Genomic DNA, 23126 nt, shown 5'->3' on the forward strand with positions numbered 1-23126 from the left:
GGGGGGAGACCCCCCCAAGCCCCCCTTTTTTTCTTTTTACCTTTACCACATATGCCTTTACTACAAACATCGTAGTAAAGGTATGCGTGGTAAAGGTATTAGTGGTAACCACGCATGCGTTGTACTGCATGCGTGGTTAAAGATTTTGGGGAAACGGCTTCGTTGTAAAGGCCGTTTCCCCTTTCAGACCTGACTTCCTGTAGTCCTAATATCACCAGGAACCCCTGCTTTGTTACTGTTGGGTGAGTTGGGAGAGTCAGTCATTTGTACAGATCACCATGGCTTACCACATAAGTGGAATGGCCAACTGGGGAAGTTTGGAGATATTTGAATGAAGGTCTTGCCTCAGAGAGGCCATTTGTACTTTGCTTAGATGTTCCCATATTATACTAACACGCTGTCCAGCCCTTCTGGTCTTCGGAAGTCACCCACTTGTCTGCAAGTGCCCTGATTTTTCCAAAGCCATGAAATAGTTCAGTCGGGGAGGCCCGGGTTCAAGAAGTGCCCTAGCTGTACAGTCCACCGCCGCATTGACACCTGTCTAAAGGTGGAGTGGAGTGTGGGGCGAGGAGCATACATGTGAGTGAAGAGTGCACAGGCATTATTCAGCAGCACCCTTTCAGTCGATAAGTGGATGGCTCGCTTGGTTTCCATTGCTGCCCGCCTGGCATCTTTCACCAGCATTATGCAGTAAATAAATAAAGATGGCGCATACGATGGAGACAGCAGCCGCGTGATAATAGGCAGCGGGGCAGGGGCCGCCTTTTCCATTCTTGCAAGCCCATGCGGGTTAAGTTTAGATGCATAGGAAATTAAGGCGCTTTTGAGTTTCATATTTTGTTTGCACTAACAGTGAAAGAGGATTCTAAAATAACCACTTGCATATTGCAACAAACACATCATCATTTGCTTAAAAAGAGTTATAATTACAGTAGACGAAGCATGGACACCATAAAAATGCATTAGTTTGGCTTGACACATTAATTACCTGCCTTTGCAGATGTTTTTATGTATTGTTGTGCGAACAGTTTACAAAATAATTACAGGAAAGTCAAATGGAAAATAAACTAAGTGGGTGGATTGGCGCCTAAATATTTTCATTCAAGCGAGGCTATATGAGGCACAGCTGCGGCGCTCTGTGCTAAATGCAGGGAGCTATGCGAAGAATCTCGAAGGGTTTGTATTAGCGGCCCTTTGTCATCCGCATTATTGCTTTTTATGCAGGCTTCAGTGAGCTGTTCATCAGGGAATCAGGCGCTGGCACACAAGCCCGTCTGGGCTCATTTAGAGGCCCACACATGCCCAATTCACTTGGTATGAAAGGCGGATCTGAAAGTGCAGTCATTGTGAGCGCCCCAGCTGACCCCCCCCCCCCCTTTCCCCTCCTCCCAAGGAGGGGGGAGCCTTCACAGAGCTTGGACGAGATCCTACAACACCATCCTGTGGAAAAAAAGAGGATAGAAGAAGTATTTTGGTATTTAGACTCGTGAAACTGTACGAGGTATGGGGTTACTGTGGTCCCTTGGGGTCCAGATGACCTTGGAGGTGTTCCCCACCCTCTCGACCCCTTCACCCTCTTTCTAGCTTTCCAGGACCTCTTGTCCCAAGCCACCTCCCTTCCTAAAGGCACGCACACACAGAACTGGAGATGTGGGTTGTAGAGGAAGCCATGACAGGTGGCTGTAGGAGCCGTGGGTGCGAATGAATAAATGCCACCCCTCCACCCGCTGTCTGACCATCTTTGTGACCGGTGTGGCTTTCCATCCGCAAGCCACTGTCTACAAAAGGAAGGGGAGCGAAGAGGGCTCGTGCAGCGGTATTCAGCAGGTGGTCAGTGATGTGGTACTGGCACAGAAGGAAAGCAAGTTATGTAGTTGATCCTTTGAGATTTGGCCCCTACTTGTTGGTATCTTTAACCCTAGATTGCCACGTAATCCCTAACTAATGTAAAGTTTAGGGTCGGATGTATATAGACTTCCGTTTGTGATTTCTTTATAGCAAATTTTTGCAATTCGCTAATAGGAAATCACAAACAGCTATGTACAACAGTGTGTTTTACACTGTTTGCAATTCCCAATGGGCCTCAATTGACCTAACTCATTAATATTCATGAGGTAGGGCGCAATTTGCTACCCAGTGGGAACTGCTAAAAACACAGGGATGGTGGCCTGCTGGGGACAGCACACCACCATGTCTGTGTTTGCTTTAAAATAAAGGAAAACAGGATGTGTTTTAAAAAAGAAAATATGAACAGTTTTCTTTTTATCCTTCAATAGCAGGCAACCATTCACAAAGGGGTAGGGGTCCTTTTTGGGACCCCTTCCCGTTTGCTATTGGGTTACCACCTACTTGAAGTAGGCAGCAGAAATGTGAATGTTTTGCAAACGTATTTCGGTCGCAAAATATTCACACATACAACTGCAAGTTGCTCTTAGGAAGAGACACCTTTAACACCCCCCTTTCTAATACTGAATTGCAAACCCATTTTGTGATTTGGTAATAGGTTACCGAATCGCAAAATAGTGTTTGGTACATAGAAAAAGGCATTTTTCCATACTGCAAATCAGGCTGTTTGAGACCTGGAAAAACCTATGTATATCTGGCCCTTAGTTTCATGACGTTAGTTGAGCAGATTCACCAGCTTGGTGTTCTAACTGTTCACTGACACAACATAAGGACTCACAAGAACTAATTTCACACACCGCCTCTCTCCCCCACCTTAGTCCAAAGATCAACCCCTTACTGTCTGTTTCGGGAACTTTTTCAGGACTCCGTGGACAGTCAGGGATTCCTGTGCTCAGAATGTATCCGGCAGACTCATTGGCCACTGGTGTCCAGGGGCACTCTTCTAGCAGCCCATGATTCTAAAGGTAGCAGTTCAAGGCTTACTCATGGAGATTGTGCTGTATTAGAGACTCCGCATTTACCAGTCCTCGGGTGAAAAGTAATAAATCCCTGTTCTACCAGTACAAGAAAATACTTTCATTTTATCACACACAATAAAGAAAAAGGATCCCTGTACACAATTTAGCAGAGGACACCAGTACTATCTCTATGTTATGAGACAGTCTTTTCTGGTGCACTACAATGGTTGTTCGCTCTGTGCAGTGTGGAGCCTTCTGGTGCCTTGAAGGGAATATTGCCTGGTACTTTAATTCTTAGTCATAGTGTGATCTTACATTTAGCCTCTACTTAACTACACTCATCTCTCCCCCAGGGAACATTGCCACACTACCGTTACTCATCCCAGTAGTAAAGTTCAATAAGTTCTACCTATGTGTGCTGCAATTAGTGGAGAGCGCACTGCTCGGATGGTGTGCACTCAGTATGGCCCACCAAGCAAGGGTACTTCAGTAGAGTTGGTGCTTCATTTCGCTTTCTGCCTGTAACCAGAAGTAGAATGCATCAGGGCCAGAACAAGTAACAAGTCATGTGGAGGTATGCGGGTAGCAGCAGAAGTTTCGGCTGCAGGGATCTTGCTACTTGGGGCTTCCTTGGGCCCTGTTTCAAGCCTTTTTCCAAGACATGCCGGTGATCACCCCGAGTTTCTGCTGTGACATTCCCCCAGACATTGCTTAGTTTTCTTAACACTTGGAGATTCTGGAAAGTCCAACTGTGTTGACGTTTGCAGTTGCCTCAGTGCTTCTCCCCATCTAGGTGCTATATAGGGCATACACATACTTAGTTATAGGTGACAAAGCCACCCTCATAAAGCAGACGTGTTCAGGCATTTGGACCACGATCGCAGCCTCTCAATGCAAGCTATGCCCTGTGTTGTTGTGTCGGTGTCACTTCATTTCAGCTCCTCACAGCCTCTGCGTCTTCAGAGTTCTGTCTTCTTCAGCAAGGGCTTCTCGGTTGCCATTTCTGAGCGGTAAATCAGCGCTCTCCTTCAAAGGAGGACACAGGCATCCCTCCTGTCAAGTTGAGTGAGTCTTTCCCAGGTTACTGGTCTCAAACCTAGCAAAGCGAGTTGACAAGAAGTCTCCAACCCTGGAGTTCAAGCAAATCTCCCGTTACCACTTTTGTGGGGTCCCGGGCTTCATGTCACTTCTGCACTGTTGTGAATTCTACACAGATTGTCCTGCCATGATCTTCGAGACAACTGTGCGCAGGAAGGCAGGGGAGCTGGGTGTCTCCTCTCTGCGACAAATCAAAACAAGAGCACAAAGGCTAGGGAGACTGTGCCCCCCCTTAGCTACCGGTTAACTACTGGAGGGGGGGTAGCCTCTCCCAGAGAACAATGGGCCAAGAAGGGCCGGGGGACACTCAGTAGCTTCAAAGGGACCCTCTGTTTCTGGTCTTAATTTTAGAAGTTCTCTGATTTATTGAAAGAGATCCCTGAAATGTTCTGGGGTAAGCCCTGCAATGTACATTTGCTGTCTGTTAATTTAATGGAGCTGGTGTCTTTTACTGTTGAAGAGGAGCTATGGAGAAAAGTTTTCCCGATTTGTTTGGCTCCTAGGGATTGTTCAAGAGGTGAGGAATCTGCAGATAGAGTACCCACCAGAAATATACTTCTCAGTGGTAAGTTACAATTTCTTATCTTACTTCCTTTAGTTTCTCTTCAACCGCCTCTTCTCAATATGTTCTCTCCTCATTGCATAATGCACCTCTTCCTCGGTTTCCTTCAGCGTGCTGTCAGTGGTCTGTTTTGCTTTGCAGAACCTCTCCATCAGACGAGAAGCCGATGTTCCCCCCGGGCGGTCAGCCTGTCCACCATGTGGGCGGTTTGTTGTGTTTGGAAACTACTCGTCTCTACCTATTTCCTGTCTGAACTCTATGTTCTCCTGTATCCAGTGGAAAGAGATCCTGTGCTAATCACTCTCCTCTGCCCTGCTAAGAGGTCATTTTCTCAAATTGCTTTGTGTGATTACCTTGCGGCAGATGCTGTCAAATTACTTGATGTTACACTTCAGTGCTGCCCACGTTACATCGCACAATATCCGTGCTCTTGTCACAACATTACATCCGATGAAAGGCGAAGGTTCATGGAAAGTGGGTAGACGCAATCCAGCGACACCACAACTGTTCCTGGTTCTAGTGCAGTGGGGCCCACCCCTTGTAGTCCGGGATAACAGTCTAGAAGGGAGTAAAGAATTCCATGCAGGGGGACTCTGATGTACCTCTATTGAGTATGTACTTAAATTGAAGTGGAAAGGGTGAGTGTTCTGTTTTCGCTTCTTTTTCAGCGGATAACCCCGATACCTTGAGCTTGCGAGAGTACAGTGCTACAGAATTCCAGTATCTTTTAAGGTACTCCACATTTGCCCCTCCTTGCACTTGTATTGGTAATCCCGAGCAGTGCTGTCTCTACTTTTACTCTTGTGCAACAGTCTATTCCAGTACGTAGGTGTGACCAATCCAGTGAGCCAGAGTCAGGCCAGGGGGTTAATAGAGCGTTCATTTGTGCATCTTCTCCCAAGCTCTAAAGATGCAAGCCCGGATATCATGTGCAGCTGGGTCCACGCCATTTTTAGGTTTGCGGTGCTCAAAACTGATGACCCTTAATGTACTGTCTGCTATCGCTGATAGTGATCTGTACCAAAATTACAACTGACACAATGCAATTGCTGAATTTTATGGAAAACCTCGATAACACCATAAAACCGGGTTGTCAAATGACGGTCAAGGAAGACGGTACTATTTGAGATTGTTTGGAAATGCTTGCACTCTAAAGTGATTTTCTCTGGTTCCAGTTATCTTGTTTACGTTTTATTGCATACATTTGATCAAATAGATGTATTGTTTTCTGGATTTAGGCTTACTTCATTCTTACAGATTAAAAGTGGGATATCTGGTACCCCAAAGCTACAACTGACACCGATCCAGTGGACGCAGTCTAGGAAAGATACGTCTTGACAGTCTGCACTCTGACCCTCAACCCTCAGAATAATGTTGGGGATTTGAGCCCTCTAGCAAAAAGGACTATATGGGGAATTATTTGAGCTCTCCACTCAGCTAGCAAGCTATCCAGCCACATGCTGGATCAGTGGCTGTCCAGACTGTTTCAGGGAACGACTAAATATGGCCTGAGCACTCTTCTCCTGCCAGGTCAGATGGAGGGTAGTGGATACCACCATTTGGGCATAATGGTGGTTGCAGCAGTCCCATACAGATGAAAGCAGATTTGGAAGAGCTGAAAGTTTTTAAAGAGTTGCAGAGGTTCAAACTTTTATGTATAGTTTTTTTGTATTTAGCAATCTCCTATAAGTCTTTCCAGTTCGAAATCCAGTCTACTCACTTGGGATCAGTTTTCCTCCTCCTTCTGGGACGACGTCAGATGCTGCTGGGTGGAGGCATTCTGATCCCTCCTATATCCTTCTTTGCAGGCACTGGTCGATATGTGTCACCACACATAGAATACCCTATGACGAGTACTCTGTCCGGCAGTCTTGACACAACCAGACATTCCCTGGGAAGAACAATGAGTGCGGCTGAGTTTTTAATGTCTGTAGGCAGCATCCATCCTTCTTCTTACAGTCAGCATTCAACGATAGAAATTTTTGCAGTCAGCTACTAGTAACCTATCTGAGAGAGGTACAGTAGATGGTCATGAACACTTCTCGTATGTGTTCTGAGCTTCATGATCATTATAATGTTCCTAACTTGATAACCTATGATATTGCTGTCAATAATGAAAAGTAAAGCACAAATGGGTCCTTGTAAATATTAATCATTGGACATAATTTCTGGGAGAGTGAGGCAGTAGCCGTTGCCAGTGGCTGCATATTCTGCATGCCAAACCTATAGATATGCATCCACTACCCAGGGTCCTAGTTAATGTGTCTAGTGTGGATACTGCTCTGAGCCTATGGACTGAGGAACCCATTTCAGTTCCTGCTGTGCTCCAAGGGTTGCTGTGGGAGGCACAGCATTTGCTGTATCGCATTCTCTTACATTGAGGGCCCCAGAAGCCCATCCTGAAAGGAAAACCTCTGAGAGCAATGGGAAAAGGGCAGGTTCGCTATAGTCAGGCCAAGAGGCTCAATTTATGCGCCAATATTATTGTAAATCACAATCCTGAATACAGATTTGACATTAATGTCAATTTACTCAGGAGTTCCAACCCTTTAAAAAGCACCTAAAAAACACACCTGTTCAGCAAACTAAACTAATTTGGCTTTCACCCTACCCCAGCTCTCTATCGCGCCAGGACACTCCGGAGTAACAGTGCGCGTTACAAATTCATTAACATAACATAACATAATGTCGACATATCTGCACTCCTTCTGGCACGTGAGGATTTGCCACATTTCTCCAAATCGGCTCCTAATTAGATTCCTAATTTTTGTTCCCCCTACTGGGCAAAAATTATTACTTTGCTGGCCAGCAGGGATCATAGGCCACCCCACACAATAGGGCTCTTTTCCAGTGCCTTAGACCTGTTTTTTGAAAAGGAAAGCTTGGTAACGGAATATGCACGTGTTAAATATGTTCCACACTGCACCTGTCCAGGGGAGGCTTAGTCCTACAGAAACAAAGGGAAAAAGCCGGACGTCTGAAGCCATACTCATGAGAGCCTCCCCGTTGACGTTTTGGAGAGAGAAGACTATGCAAATGTGGCAGTTCGGTCTGGAGCTCAGGCTCTCAGAAGATCATTCAAAAGACCACTTAAGTCCCCATCTTGGAATATCCCAGAATGCAGTGCGGGGGTGGGAGGGTTGGGACAGGGGTGGAATGATTGTCATCCCAGAATTTGACAGAGGGGCCTACCTTCTGAAACATTCCGCCACCACTTAAAAACCCCTGCACAAGGGAGATACTTTAGAGAACAATCTGGATTTGGGAAAAGCGACAATGGTGGAATTCCCAGCTGGAAGAGTGGAGACACCTGACCCCTACTGCAAGCATGGCTTGAGGGACTTCTGACTTTAGTTGGCACCCAAGGACTAGTCTTTATTTCTCCAGGTCCAGTGGCGCTGGTTCACCTACACCCTCTGGGGAAAAGTAGAGGGATGGACCTGCGGGTGGGGACCCTGCAGGTTCTTATGTTCTTCTGTGGACTAGTCCTGCAGGTGTGTTGCCATCGAAAACAGGGGGCCCTGATTTCTGCTGGCACACAGGTGCCTTCCAAGTGGCTAGGAAGCCATTGGACCTGGGGTCTGCAGGCAGGGGGGCTTTCTGTATTGAGGCTCTTGGAAGTGCTGCTGAGGAAGACCCTAGGTCCAGGAGAAGTGCCAGGTTCCCAGACAAGAAACAGGTCCTGTGTCAGGATAAAGCACATAAGAGAAAGCAATCCCCTACAAAAAAATACAAATGTAGAAGCAAGGAGCCCTAAAGAAACCATTCCTGGTGGATAGAGCTGGCCACGAGGAGCAAAAGACACCAAATGCATCCAGCTCGACCAAGCGGTCTATGGGGGACCAGGTGCACATAGCAGGTTGGCGCTAGACAGAAAACATGGAGGCAGGGCCGGTGCATGTTTCGAGCTTCCTCCCATTAGTTATTTTGCTCTCATGAGCCCCACACAGCAAAAAAGGAAGAAAGCAGAGAAAACATGAGTACCCACCTGCTTCCTGATTGAATAGGTCCCTGGGAGCTCACAGGGACAGAAGAAAGCACCAGGCTGGGTGCTCCACACATGCCCATGTCTGGGAGAACAGAGGCACTTGACTAAAAGTTAAAGACTCATGCACACATTTTATTAAAATTGCTATTGTGAATCTAGTTTAGAGTGAATCATTATAATGACAAACACAAAGGTAGCTGTCCAACATCACGTTTCGATGAAGGTCATTGACATTTTAAAAATCATTTATTGACAATCACAAGGCTAACAGTGAGTCATGACGGGCCACAATGAATGTCTTTGTAAGATGGTTCCATTCTTAGGGTCCGATTACGAGTCTGGCGGGCTCGTGGGGGCACGGCAGTGGCAGTCCCTCAATCGGCCTATTAGGAGTAGGGCGGTCGGACTACCACATCCCTGATGCAGCCGCCAGGGAACTGCCATGCCCTGGCGGTGTTACGGCAGTTGGGAGCCCGCAAAATGTTTGGCGGGTCCGCCGCCGTCCCGCCAAGCATATTGTGCGTTTCCTCTCCACCGGCGGTGTCATGGAGGTTCTTCCTCCACGAGCACCGTGGAGATCAGGAAACAAAGGGAGGCCTGCAAGGCCATTGTGCCTCCTCCGCATGGGGATGCACACAGGGGGGCACAACATGTGCTCCCCTTCGTGCATGCGACCCAGTTTCTGCATGGCATGGACTTTTTAGTCAATGCCGTCCCGTAACTGTTTTTGACGTTCCCATTACGGTGCCCATATTTAGAGGCACCGCTGTGGGAACGGCAAAAACCAGTCCACCAGAATGGAGGAAACTCCTAATCTGATGAGCGGTCTGACCACGGCTTTGGAGGTGCGCTATATAAAACTCTTAAAAAAAATACATTTAATTTTCTTTGTTGTTTAAAGCAGGCACTGGTCTGTGGGACAGCAAAAAACACAAGATGATGGACGGAATGTTGCACAATGGCAAAACATTCACCCCCAGTCAAAGATCTGGGTTTAATCCATCGGTATTTTGCTCACCAAGCCACCCCAGTTCAGACATGGCCATATGCAAATCAGTCTTGACCCTGTGCCTCATGGAAACAGTCCAGACCGAACTGCCAAGCCATGTCTTCCCTGGACCGGAATTGTCTGTGGGACAACTGCAGCTTTTAAAAGATATTTTTAAAACATTCTCAAAGGCGAAGGCATCACAAGAGTTGGTGGTAAAATATGAATGCATTCCGCTCGCAAAACATTAGTATGTACCATTAAGATTCCCTATTGGTAAGAGACACCCTAAACATGCCCCTTGCAAAAAGCAATTCTGTTTTTAGTCGCAATCCAAAATTGCTATTCAGTAACTTGTTACCGAATTGATATTTGTGGTTTGTGCATTAAAAAAAGCATTTTTGAGGTCGTAAACAGCTCGATTCTGCGAATCGGGCCATTTGTGACCTCAAAAATGCTTCATACATCTGGCCCTTAGACTACAAAAATTTCCAAAGTTGCAGATAAGGTGAGGTAAAGGTAAGATACGTTAGGTTCACGTTGTGGAGGGTCCAGAGACATACCAAGACAGATTTCTATGACAGTAAATTAAATATAGTAATGAGGGAGAAATTTCAGCTAGTCCTAAAATCATAAAGAGGACATTTTTTTGGAAAACAGATTTTATTTGATAGATTACATGCATAGTGCAGCACCCCGCACTCCGGAGTTAACTGCCAATCATGTACATATTATCAATGAAGTAGCAATCTTTACATCATTTTGTGTCCGGCAATAGTATCAAACTGAACAATGCTAGCCCCACCACCCCTCCCGAACCTCCCAACTCCCTCCCCCCCCCCTCCCCCGGATCCCGCCCCACCCGGTCACACGACACCGTCTCCCCTATTCTGCAAATCGGTTCTTGATCTAGAGTAAACCTACACCTTTCATTGTGGCTCTTTATACAATCTCCAGAGTAGCCTCCTGCTCCACCGGAGGCTCCACCACAGGCCCCGATAATCAGCCCATCTCTTCCATATCCTATAATGCTTACGCGGGCAGCCGCAGGCCACAAAGATTGGCTGCTCCAGCCCCATGCAAAAATCCAACCCCTTCTTCCACACCGGAACTGAAGGAGCTCGGGGGCAATCCATGCTTTAGCTACATCTCTTTTGGCGATAGTCAGGCCCAGTAACAATAAATGGCTCTTATATCTGTTCCCCCCACCCCGTCCATCACGTGCAGCAGACCTAAGCGCGATGTGCGTGGGAGTTCCCACCCCAAGACCTCGGTCAAACAATCCCACACCCCTTTCCAGAACCTAGCCAGTAAGCTACAATTCCACACCGTGTGGATTAACGTCCCCACTTCCCTCTCACACCTAAGACAATTTGGGGATGCAATGAGGCCTGCCCGCCACAGTCTCTCCCTAGTATAGTAGATCCTGTGCAAGTATTTCAATTGGATAAGCCGCAGACGCATCGCTATGGCTGCGCTTCTAGGGGCCCCTAATGCCTCCCGCCAGTCTTCCTCCTCCAGTTCCCCCACATCTCTCTCCCATGACTCTCGGAGCTTCTGTAGTGTTGTGGAGCAATGTGTTACTAGTGTCTGATAGATGCGAGATATCTTTTTATCTCCTAAGTCCCCCATGAAGGCCTTGGCCTCTAACGGACTAAATTCTAGGAGGGATTCCAGACCTTCCAAGCTCGGTGTGATGGCATGGCGTAATTGCAGATATCGGAAAAATTGGGACCGGGGCATGTCATATTCTACTCACAAATCCTGAAAGGATTTAAGTGTTGTTCCCGACATCACATCCCCTAGCATTGAAATTCCTATATTATCCCAGACCCTAAAACCCCGGAGTGACTCCAGGGCAGGAAGGCGTCCGTTATTCCACAATGGGGTCTCCTCAGTCAACGTGCCCCACCATCCCATGCGATGCAGTGCCCGCCTCCATATCTGGAAGACAAGTTGAGTAGCCGGAGGTACCCTCTTTCGCAGCCGTGCTGCATACAATATCACATGTAGGGAGTTAGAGCCCATCAGATGTCGTTCCAGGGCATATGCTGGGTCTCTCCTGTACCACCACACATTGAGGACCAGAAGATGGGAGGCCTGGTAATAGGAGAGGATGTCAGAGGTCGCCAAACCACCACAATACGTTGAAAGGAAACACGTCCGCAGTGCCACCCTCACCGCTCCTCCAGCCCAGAGGAGTTAAGAAGACATTTTTTAAAGCGTTACACTATTCTGGGCAACATCCTATTGGGTAAATTAATTGTTCTTAAAGAATGAAAATGTTCAATACGTTGCTGTTGTCACTCCTACGCGCATAAGACCAGTATCCTATTCATTCTAGGTGAACCAAGTCCAACTCGCCGAGAAGCGGTGAAGAAAAAGACTGCTGAATACCTTCTCCGAGCAGAAAGAATTTCCAGCATATATGGGAACCCTTCGTCTGAAGATGGATCTATTCCTGGGGTAGGTGTTTCTTTCATCATATCTCATCCAAATAATGTTCTCACTATTTGGACAAATGTCTACAAAGAGCTAAAAAAAAACTAACAGCTGCAGTAAAATGGCATCTAGCACAAACGTGCAGTAAGGCTAGTGTGGCATCATTCGTACTGCATGTGTTTTAAGCTGCTGTTTGGTTTGCTGCTCCAGAAAAGAACACTTCTGTGTGGTACTTCGCCTCTGTAGTGGTAGACACTAATAAAGCATAAGCTGTGACAGCTAATTTAATAGTTTTAGTATGGACCACCTTAACATCACAAAATGGTTTTCACAAAAAAGATGATAAACTTTTTCTGCGGTCCATTTCATACAATAAGAGCTATCTTAAAATGAGATGTTTCTAGTAGACAGTCATATTGGAGTTCTAGCTCATCCACTGGTCAACAAATCAACCCCCGACTTAAAAAGGCTTACTATGAGGCTGATCCCCTTTCATAAAGATGTTATAATCAGATTTGGCAATTGAAAAAAAATGGTGGTATTAAGTTGGTAAATTGTTCTGGACCTGTACTCTGTTTCACTAAAAACGAATTGGTGTGCCTAAAGTGAAGCTCCCACTTGACGAGAAGGAAAGGCCACAAATGTAAGAGTCAATGTGCAATACTATTGATGTGCATCAATTCTATCTGTTAGTTGACTTACTGTCTATTTAATATTTTCTTTTTTTTCCTTCTATTTTGTTGCACTGATTAATCATTATTTTCTTAGCTCTCCTGAATGTTTACCTTGACCCATGGACACCAAACTATTGTATCTATGAGTGTCTCCGTTCTGCTTCATGTTGATTTCCTGGCTGTTCAGGGCACTGCTGTTGCTAGGAAGAGAAAGATTCCAGAAGGTGGTAGTTTTTTCCAGTCTGGTTAGGGTCATGGTTTGCTTCATCAGTATTATCCTCTTAACCTACATGCATTCTTGTGCTGGTTTGTTTTTTCACTATTTCCCTCAGAGCACCCAATAATGCTTGGTGGTCTCCATCTTATTGTTTGACTTGACCGCTAATGCTGATGCAATGTATTGGGCCAATATCTTCAGGGATTGAGAATCATCACCTCTTTTTTTTTTTTTTAAGTACCTCGGCCCCCTTCATGAAGATATTTGGCAGCAGCAATTACTTTTTTTAATCCCTGTGTTCATTTTTCAAGCGTGTGCCTATGTTCCCCCAACCAGCATGATCAGCACCAGCCTGTGTTACCACCTGGATCCGGTCACCAAATGCACGGTCTAGATCAGAGACGTCCAGCGTAGGTCTAGTTAGTAGGACCAGATCTATGTCAGATTTCAGGATAACCATAAAAGATATATTTATATACAATGATTACTTATAAAATTACTTTTTCTGATAGAGACTTCTAGCTGCAAATTCCTCACCTTTTGAATAGTACCCAGGCGTCGGACTGACTCCGGAAACTTTTTTAGTAGTACATCTGCGCGCTGAAAGTTTGTGCCTTGCAGCTCGGCTCTGACACTGTTCAGTTCCGGAAATTATATCTGGGGCCTACATAGGCGCCACTCCCGCGCACTGATGTCAGTTCCTTTCTTTCTATACCACCAGATGCGGATCTGGAACTCCCTCCTGTGCTTCTTAGAGGCATTGTACCTCAAATCTTTCCGGTGTGCAAGGGATGTCACCCCCAAAAACAACAGGTTTCCAGTCCTGTATGGACTATCTCAAACAAATGTCTGTGATGGATTCCCACAAAGTATGCTTGTTTTCCTTGGGGGTCGTGCCATGACTCCAAAGCCTGCACCGACTGTGTGCTGATAACTCGAGAAGTCATCAGGGAACACAAGCCGAAACTCCGTCGCCAAGCATAAGAAGACTCCCTGTCGGGACTGCTCGAAGTCGCGGTCCAGGTCCAGGATTCAATCCTGATCTCGTTCTCCTTCCCAAAGTCATTGGAGCGGTTTGAGAGGCTGGTCTTCATCACGCTCCAAGTCTTCAGGTAAATCTAAAAAGGAACAGAAGAATTTGAAACAGAATTCTGATCCCTCATGCCATTGCCTTTGCTTCAGCAGGCGTGTAGGGGGCACCACTTTCTCAATCTTGCTCCCAAAGTTGACTGACTTTGGAGCCGATCCCGCCACCTATTGCCGGCACAGCCTGAAATTACGGGGCCAAATGCCATGCCCCTTCTCTGGTGTGCCTCCGGGCCCCAATGAGCCACAAAGCCCTCGATCTGGAGTGCCACTAGTGGGTTCACCCTAAGCGCCACTGCGACACCTCAAACCCATCTCCAGCTCCACTGACCTCCCCATTTCCAGCCCCGAGACCTGTGCCGGCCTGGATTCCTCGACATCCATGCCAACTCGGTTGATGCCAGAAAAGGAAGACCTGGTCGTTCTCTCCATCATTGATTCGGCGCCAATCTCACCTTGACCAAAGTCTCATCCAATCCACCCAAAGTGCCTCTTCCTCCATTGGACTTAACAGCCCCTCAAGAGAGGCAGCCCACCTTGCCATCCCTTTTTTGCACCAATTCCGTTTACTATGACCAGGGTGATGAGTTTGCTCATCTCTACGCTGATGACATTTGGTACAAGGACTTGCAGGTGGCTAGTGGCCTCGATATTTCTTCAGAAATAGCTCTTTTTTTTCTCCTCCTGGACCTGCCACAGAAGAATCTGCTTCCAATGTTACAGTTATTCATGGAGTAGACGAAGTTCTTGACCTCCTGCTCCCCACCATGGAGGTAGAAACTAATGTGCTTACTGAGTTCCTGCAACCTGGACAGACTTCTGCTGAGCCTGTCCTCCCGTTTAATGAGGCTTTGATGGAGACTTTATTAGGGACCTGGGCCAAAACTTGCTCTGGGTCACCTGTCAGCCGACATGTTGCCAGCCGCCATCGTCCTGCTTCGGACGACCCTGCTTTCTTCTCGCCGTATCCTTCACTTGATAGCCTGTGGTTGAGGCCTCCACAAGTCAGTCTATACGGAACCATGTTTCCTGCCACTCTCCTCAATCTAAACACGTGGAAACTTTTGCAGCCTTGCCGTCTCCAGTCAACGTCAGCTGCTTGTTCAACAGTTACTCCCATGCCATTTGGGATTTAATGCCACAAGTACTTCTGGATGTCCCTGACGACCTTCATCCTCTCCTAGGGTAATCAACTCTGTATGGTCAATATGCAGCCAAGTTCACGATTTGTTGTCGCTTGGACATCACTGATTCTATTGGGCAAGGTTTTGGCACCAATGTTGCTTTTCACCTCCATGCGTGGAAGCGATCCACTGGGTTCTCTGGCGACGACGACATCCATTCCTCCCTGATGGACATGCCCTTTTACAGAATGCGCCTGTTTGGGGACAAGGCTGATTCGACTCTCAAGCGATTTAAGGAGAGTAGAGCTATAGCTCGCTATCTAAGCCCCTCCTTACCAACACAACAGTTTGAATGCTTCTCTTGTGATTTTGGAAGAGGCACCCCTTACCGCCAACCTGAACAACCCCCCTCAGGGTACCCAGCAATTTCGCTGTAATGGCTGACGTGTACTCCGCCCACGTGGACAAGATCAGTATGATGCCCAGCCTGCCACTCCCACCGCTGCTCCACCTGTCAAACCTCTTTAGTGTGCCCTTGATAAAGTACGGCCACCCAGTGGAAGCCAGAATCCAGTGATTCTTTCCAGGTTGGCGTGATCACTTCGAACAGGTGAGCCCTGCAAATAGTTTGCATAGGGTATGCCCTCCCATTCATTTTTTTCCCCGCCACACTTTCTACGATCCCCCCTCAATGACTGATGGAGGACCATTTCTTCCATTTTACGGAAGAAAGTGCAAAACCTTTTGTCCAAAGGGGCTGTCTAGGGGGTGCTGGCGCCAGAAGTGGGGCATGGTTGTTAGTCCTGCTACTTTCTAGTGCTCAAGAAGGTCAGAGGCCTTCGATCTACATTAGACCTACGCCATCTGAACACTTTACTCTAAAAGGAGAAATTAAATTCAAGATGCTCTTCCTGGCCCTGGTCTTGTCTACCCTTGACCCTGGAGATTGGATGGTGGCGTTGGACCTGCAGGTGGCTATTTTCATATTCCCGTCCTGCTGTCCCTTCGGTGCCACCTGCAGTTCGTGGTGGGACAGGAGCATTTCCAGCTTACTGTGCTCCTCTTTGGATGCCCTCGGGTTTTTACGAAAGCGATGTTGGTGATGGTAGTTTATCTTCAGAGGTCTAGGATGCCAGTCTTTTCCTACCTTGTTGACTGACTGTTAAAGGCCGGTTTATTCCCGGGCAGTCGTCAACCACATCCAGACTACAGCGAACCCTTTTAAATTTGGGGGTTCACTATCAACATGCCGAAGTCACCCCTGACTCCTTCATCAGAGACATTCTGCACATGGTTCGTTTTCGTGCCTTTCCTCTAGGAAAGAGAGTCCAGGTCATTCAGGCTATAATCCCGATCTTCAAGCCTTTGGCCGGGATTTCAGTGAGGTTGACTATGAGGCTGCTGGGACTGATGGCCTCCGGCGCCTGCTGGTTGAGCATGCCAGGTGGCATATGCTGGCTCTGTAGTGGGATCTGAAGTCCCAGTGGGCCTAACATAAAGTGGGACCTCTACGACTACATTCAGATTTCAGAGGAGACTGCAAAAGATCTGCTGTGATAGTTACTGGACCGCAATTAGGTCAGCAGCTGATCCTTCTCCCTTTCCCACCCAGAGCTGAGAGGGGTGACCAATGCCTCGCTTCTGGGATGGGGCGGCCATCTGGGAGAGGTGTAGATCAGAGGCCTCTTATCTTCAGCTGAGTCCTGGCTCCATATCCACCTCTAGAGCCTTTCTGCCTTTCATCAAGGGAAGGCTGGTCCAGGTGCTGCTCGCAGACAAGAACACTGACATATGGTACTGCAAAAAACAGGGTGAGGTCACCGATCCGGTGCCAAGAGGCCTTGCCTTGCGCCTCTGAAAATTGAAAATGACTGGACCAATTAATTTTCCTGGTGGTGAACCACCTGCAGAATCATTGAATGCCAGGGTGGACGAGCTCAGCTGTCGACGCCAAGCAGATCACAAATGGTAGTTACACCCGGAGGTGAAATGGTCTCTTCTACGAATCAGGAGAACCTTGGCTTGATCTATTGGCCACCGCATGGAGCGAATGTCCGCTCTTCTGCATGTTAGAGTTTCCAGGACGTCTCTCTCTGTGATGCATTGCGCCTCAAGTGGAGTTTGGGATCCTTGTATGCATTTCGACTCATACTACTCCTGCCCTGAGTTCCCAAGAAGATCAGGACAGACAAGGCCTATGTCATCCTAGTGGCTCTGGATTGGGCACTGAGTATGGTATCCAAAACTCCTAGGATTGAGCATATGTCCTCCGATCAGGTTGCTCCTCCGGGAGGATCTGCTGTTGCTGCCACTGCAGATTCCTCACCAACCTTCCGATACTTCCCGTTCTGTCATTGAACTCTATCCTTTAATAAGATCCCAAGTCTATGAATCTGCACACTGTTTACCAATTTGATTTTGGGGCTCTGCATCTGGGGGCGTGGACAGTCTTGAAAGAAGCTGACATCAGCACTCAGGAGTGGTGCCTATATGGCCTTGCAAGCAGTGTTTGAATGGAAAAATAGAAGTGCAGGTACTCTGTACCAGAGCACCTGCTTGTTTCTGAGAAGTGCAGGTACTCTCCAATTAAAGGTGTAGCATTTCTCTTGAGAAGTGCTGTTACTCCCCCTCTCAAAATAAAAAAGTGCAGGTACTCCGTACCGGACAGTACTGGCCCATTTAAAGCACTGCTTGCAAGTCACTTACATAGAAGAACAGCGTCAGTGCTGAGCCGCAAGGTGCCACCTTCTGGCATGCAGAGGTACTGTTGAAAAATTCCTCTCATCCAGTCTGATGCCTGGGTAATACTTAAAGATGAGAAATCTGCAGCTAGACAGTCTCTACCAGATATAGCGTTACCAAAAGTAGTTGCCTATTCCATTGATAGCATGAAAATCTGGCATGAATCTAGTCTGTGTGGATCTATGTTGGACACCCTAAGAATAGAGCCTCCTTCCATGTGTGACAGATGTGTATTTTACCAGAGTCAAAAGAAAGCAATAGAACTAACCTATCGGTTTAGAGACAACTAGTTAGCTATCAATCCAATCAAAAGTAACAATCATGGATTTACCAATGCAGACATCCTTGTGCAAAATGAAGAACTTCAGCAGTTTTGAATTACAGTTTGTTATACACTTAGGAACATTGATATACATCCCAGCCAGTTATCCAAAACGGAAGAATGAATCAGACCGATAGTACTGTGGATTCTAATTGGAATGCTCATGCTGTTTTGTGCACTGTTTACAGGAAGCTCAGTGCTATGTCCTAGACACGCTTCTGCTCCATCAAATGCACTCTTACCATCTCTGATCAATACTAAATCAACTTGTTGTTGATCAGACTAGAGCGCAGCCTTATAATTCCTAATCAGGGATAATAAGTATTTTACAAAAAAAATCGCAATACAATACAGTGCAGTATAATGCCAGCATGCAGTGTTATGTCTAGTTACGGCTCTGCCATGGATCCGGCCAAGAGCATTAATTGAATCTGCCATAGGAGAACTAGAAAAAAGCTCTTCTGCTGGAGGTACTTGCTAGTGTAACAAACTTGTTCCTGATTTGGAATATCTTGAAAAAACTAAAATCCAGATATCTAACCTCTTTCTAATTCTTCTCTTTGACCTTTTTTTATCCTGAATTTTGCTAATATTGCACCAGCAACCTTACCTCTCTAACGTGTCTTCTACCCTTTCCGTTGAGTCTCCTGTTTAGTTTTGTGGACCACAGTGCTTCAACTAAGACAAAAAAAGAGGGGTGTTTCTATAAGGGGTGTTGCCTGAGTATTTTAAGGGCATAGATTAAAACATGTGAACTGCAATCCTGTGCTTTACACAGCATGCTGCCTGGCCATGCCTGCTTGTGGGTTTTTTTATTGCATCAGATATATCACACAACCACAAATGTATGCCTAAAACAAGCCAGACCTGCTGGATTTGTGATTACTTATTAGCAGTTTGATATAAATAAATAATAACAATGATTTTGTTATAAATAATTAGAATTAGTAATTACAAATGGCACATATATGGACATCACTTTGTGCAAACTGGAGAGAGGCCAAGGATTGGTTGAGAATGGAAGCAGAACACTGTTATGACCCACTGACTCACACTGCCTTCTGCCTCACCTCCAGGGCTCTCAATCGTGCCCCTTTATTGAAACACTCCCACACCCATAACTCACCCAGACACCTAAATACAACTCAGCTCACATGTATGATAAAAGCATTGGAAAAAATATCAGCTCAGCCTTTTACAGTTTAGACCTCTTGGTTTTGTCAATACTTAGTAAAGTAAATTCTAACTACAATAAAAATTACACTAAAGCAAAGAGAGTTTACAATTTTTAACAAACTCAAGGCTCCTACCTATGTAAAATATGCAATGTATATACAGTAATATATTACTAAAATCATTGGCAAAGCCGATAGGTCCCAAAGGCGATACCTTTTGTCTTTGTCAATGCTTATTAAACTTTGGTGCCACATCTTGGAAAGCGACCTACAGGCACTGAGAGATCAAATAGCCAAACCTTCTTAGGTTTTCTACAATACTAGCTCACAGCCTAAAATCCCTCTGCATCAGCTCCTCACTGGAACCTAACGTGGGAAGCCAGAAGCTGGAGGAGGACTGGCGAGGTACTTAGATCAGGGGCAAGAGATGTATGCACAATTTGTGCTGATGGCTACCTCCGGCACTTATTCTGAGAACCAGCACTGTTTGCACCTGTGCTGACCTGCTGTGCAGCCAATGGTCACATAAAGGTCCCTTGAAATAGGGCAGGCGATACTATAATCCTTCACCATTTCATTGTATTGGTAACCTTTCTTCTATTTCCATGAACCACAGCGTAGCTGTCCCTCCCGGTCAAGGAGCGGTTTTGTTCAGACCAAGCTGGCGGTACAGCTGAGAGGCAGGCAGCTGTCCGAGGCAGTCGGTGCCCAGAGCTGGTAGTGGAGTTGCTGCTGCTCCGAACCAGTGCTTGAAATGGAAATATAGAAGTGGAACCACTCACTGACCCAGAGAACCTGTTTACTAATTAGATGTGCCATCACTCTCCTGTTAAAAGTAATGGACCTCTGCTGATAAGTGCAGGTACTCTCCCTTTAAAATTAAAGAAGTGCAGGTATTCAGTGCCTGACAGTTCTCTTCCAGGGGATCCTCATCAATAGTCATAAGCACATGAATATTCCTGCCCATGCACGGGGACCCCGGAAACATATAAAAAAAAATACATGTGGAAACATATATGTAGCTCTAAAAACATATACCTATATATGTATATCACAATAAACACAATGCAGCCCTCCATACAGTAAAGGATAAGCAATGTAAGAATTTCCTTTGTGTATATATATATATATATATATATATAACATTCAAATAAAGCAGGGAGAAAGAAATACATTTGAAAACTGCTTTAATGCATCATAGAGGTCATACTCTTGAAAAGAGGAATGAAAAACATTGCCAGCCCGTAGGCTTAGTGTAGAAAGCTGAAAAGCTAACCCACAGAAACACATAGAATAAAACTGGCACTGTGCCTTTAAAGCAGCCATGACACCCAGCTTCCCATTATGCCTCAGGGGTGACAGTTAAGTCAATTGCTCTTTCCGGCTCCTTCTGTCTGGACCCTGATTACTTTAGCTCTCAGTTTTTTTCTGATTTCTGTCAGAAATTGTCTATTTTTTCTCAAAAGCTTTCTACTTCGACGTCTTTTTACTGTTGGAGTAGGTTTATGCTATTTTTGAGAGAGTTGTGTATTATTTTTTACTCAAAAATGCCCTCTCTGTTTGATCCTTGCACTTCCTGTGGCAAGAAGAAGGCCAAAACAGACTCCCATCCTGTCTGTATCCTTTGCCTTCCTAATGATCACTCTCCCAAGACTTGCCAGCATTGCCAGTCTTTGTCCAAGAGAACTCTGAAGGACAGAGCGAGGATTCTCCTCTATGAACTGGCTGAGAAGTGGAAAACACCTTCAAGAGGCAGCTCTCCGTTGAAGAAGAGAAAGGAGAGAGCCAGATCTTCATCCAGCAGTAAGGTTCCGATCTGCTCTCCTTCGGCGTCGGGCTCGGCACCGAAAATACCTTCATCTGCAGCGAAAACGTTGACGAAAATACAATTGACGGCGGGCTCGCCGTTGAGAGAACATCGGTCGTCAACGAAGACAACAGGTACGTCGGATCCTCCGCCGTCGTCAACCCGGTGTCGATCGGCGTTGAGGAATCGTTCTTCGTTGGTGTGGGCTCGCCCAACGTCGAGAGAGAAGTCTCTGTCGGCATCGGTTCGATGTACGACGTCGAGAGATGCTGCGCCCTTGCCGAGGCATCGGCGTCGAAGCAGGCGTGTATGCTTTGTCGTCATCAGAGGCAAGATGTTTAACGTCTAGACGAACACCTCTGTTGACGTCAACCAGGCGACGTTCAACGTCTAGGTCTAGACCCGTAACGACCGCGACGAAGGATTCGTCGTCGAGACCCGATGTAAGGTATACACAATGACGTTCGATGTGGAGATGGCAGTCTCCGTCGACGTCAAGAAGTGCCCCAATCTCTGCTCCGCTGGCTTCTATTACGCACTCGGTGTCAAGAGAGAAAGATCTGAGAGGTCTAAGGACACGACATCGAGAAGGATTTCTCCGTCCATTTGCACTTCGTTGGGTTCTCTAAGACGCTCAACGTCGAAGGTGAAGTCAGTGAGGTCCTGATGTTCGACGTCGGAACATTCAACGTTGAAACATAAGGAAAGATCGACGTCGAGGAGAAGATCCCTCTCGAAAGATTCACTAGTTATGGTGACACATAGTCGATCGATGTCGAGACACTCCATCGATGTCACATCGTTCCTCGAGAAGACGATCAGCCTCCAAAAACCGCAGAGAGTCCTCTGTTTCAGTGATGAGCTCTTCCCAGGTGCTCGCAACGTCCAGAAGCTCGTCTGCTCATTCTCCAGAGCAGACAAGAAAATCACCAAGAAGCTCTGCATAGAGGCAAAAATCTCCTTTGATGCACCTTTCGCCAAGATGGCTTCTGCTCCTCCATCATTGGCAGAAGGAACCCTCTGGCCAAGTACAGCGGCCTGCGACCTATTTTAGTCCTCTGCACAGATCTCCACTACGACGACTGGTGCAGGCGGTGGACAGGTCTCCTACTACTCGGACCAGAGATCACTGAGTCATGTCTCCTGAGCATAGACCAGCTCATGCTCATTATAAACGAAGAAGAACGCCATCATGGTTGTCTTCCTCAACTCACTCTTCAAAAAGGGACTATTCTCCTACCCTTACAGATAGCCCTCCCTCAAGAGTATCACCTATAGATGATGTCAACACCTTCCACGATGTCCTTCCTAGAGGGGCACTGAAGCTTAATTTAGATATGTCGGCACCTCAAGCTTCTACATCTATAATTTTTTAGACCTCCATCAGCGGTCTGCGGCTAAACCTTTGCTCCCACTAGTTCCCGGTCTCCTTCAGCCAGTGATGGATGTTTTTCTCACCCCATCCTCGACCAAAGCAGCTCCAGCTAGGATCCAGAAAAAGTAGAAACCGGCTGCATCGGATCCTTTATTTCTGAAATCGGATCCTCCACCGGATTCGATTATCATTACAGTAGCAAAGAAAATGCATGCTGTTGCTTCTACTTCCTCGGTTCCTCCAGACAAGGAGAGTAGAGCTCAGGACTGTTGGGGGAGAAAAGCATGCGGCTCAGCAGCATCTTCTTTGAAGGTTTCTAGTGCTGCGGCCCTACTGGGCCGATATGACAGATCCTTATGGGATTCATTGGAGCGCTTTAAGGAGAAGCTGCCAAAGGAGGATCGACAAGATTTCGCAGAGATTCTCCAGGATGGGGCTCTGGTAGCCAACCAAGTGATCAGCACAGCAGCCGATGGACCGTCTCTGGCTGTGCATTCATATGCACACGGAATATGCGCAAGGAGGTCATCTGAGCTGCGCATAATAGCTTTGAAACCAGAGGCTCAGCTTCGTATTTTAAAACTTCTGTTCTCTGGTAACTCCCTTTTTGGATCACATACTTACAAGGAGATGGCCAAAATGAAGGCCGAATTGGATACACT

At 46.6% G+C, this 23126-nt stretch overlaps 1 protein-coding gene across 2 annotated transcripts in view; it reads left to right on the forward strand.

Annotated features, from left to right (window-relative positions):
* RPS6KC1 (ribosomal protein S6 kinase C1) overlaps positions 1-23126 on the forward strand; it is a 479581-nt gene that overhangs the window by 177104 nt on the left and 279351 nt on the right. For both annotated transcript variants that reach the window (XM_078649767.1, XM_078649766.1), the window contains exon 8: positions 11845-11966. In XM_078649767.1, coding sequence (XP_078505893.1) covers positions 11845-11966 — 122 coding nt within the window. The remainder of the gene's footprint in view (positions 1-11844; positions 11967-23126) is intronic.

Source organism: Lissotriton helveticus, chromosome 6 (genome assembly GCF_964261635.1).
Source record: "Lissotriton helveticus chromosome 6, aLisHel1.1, whole genome shotgun sequence".
Lineage (NCBI taxonomy): Eukaryota > Metazoa > Chordata > Amphibia > Caudata > Salamandridae > Lissotriton > Lissotriton helveticus.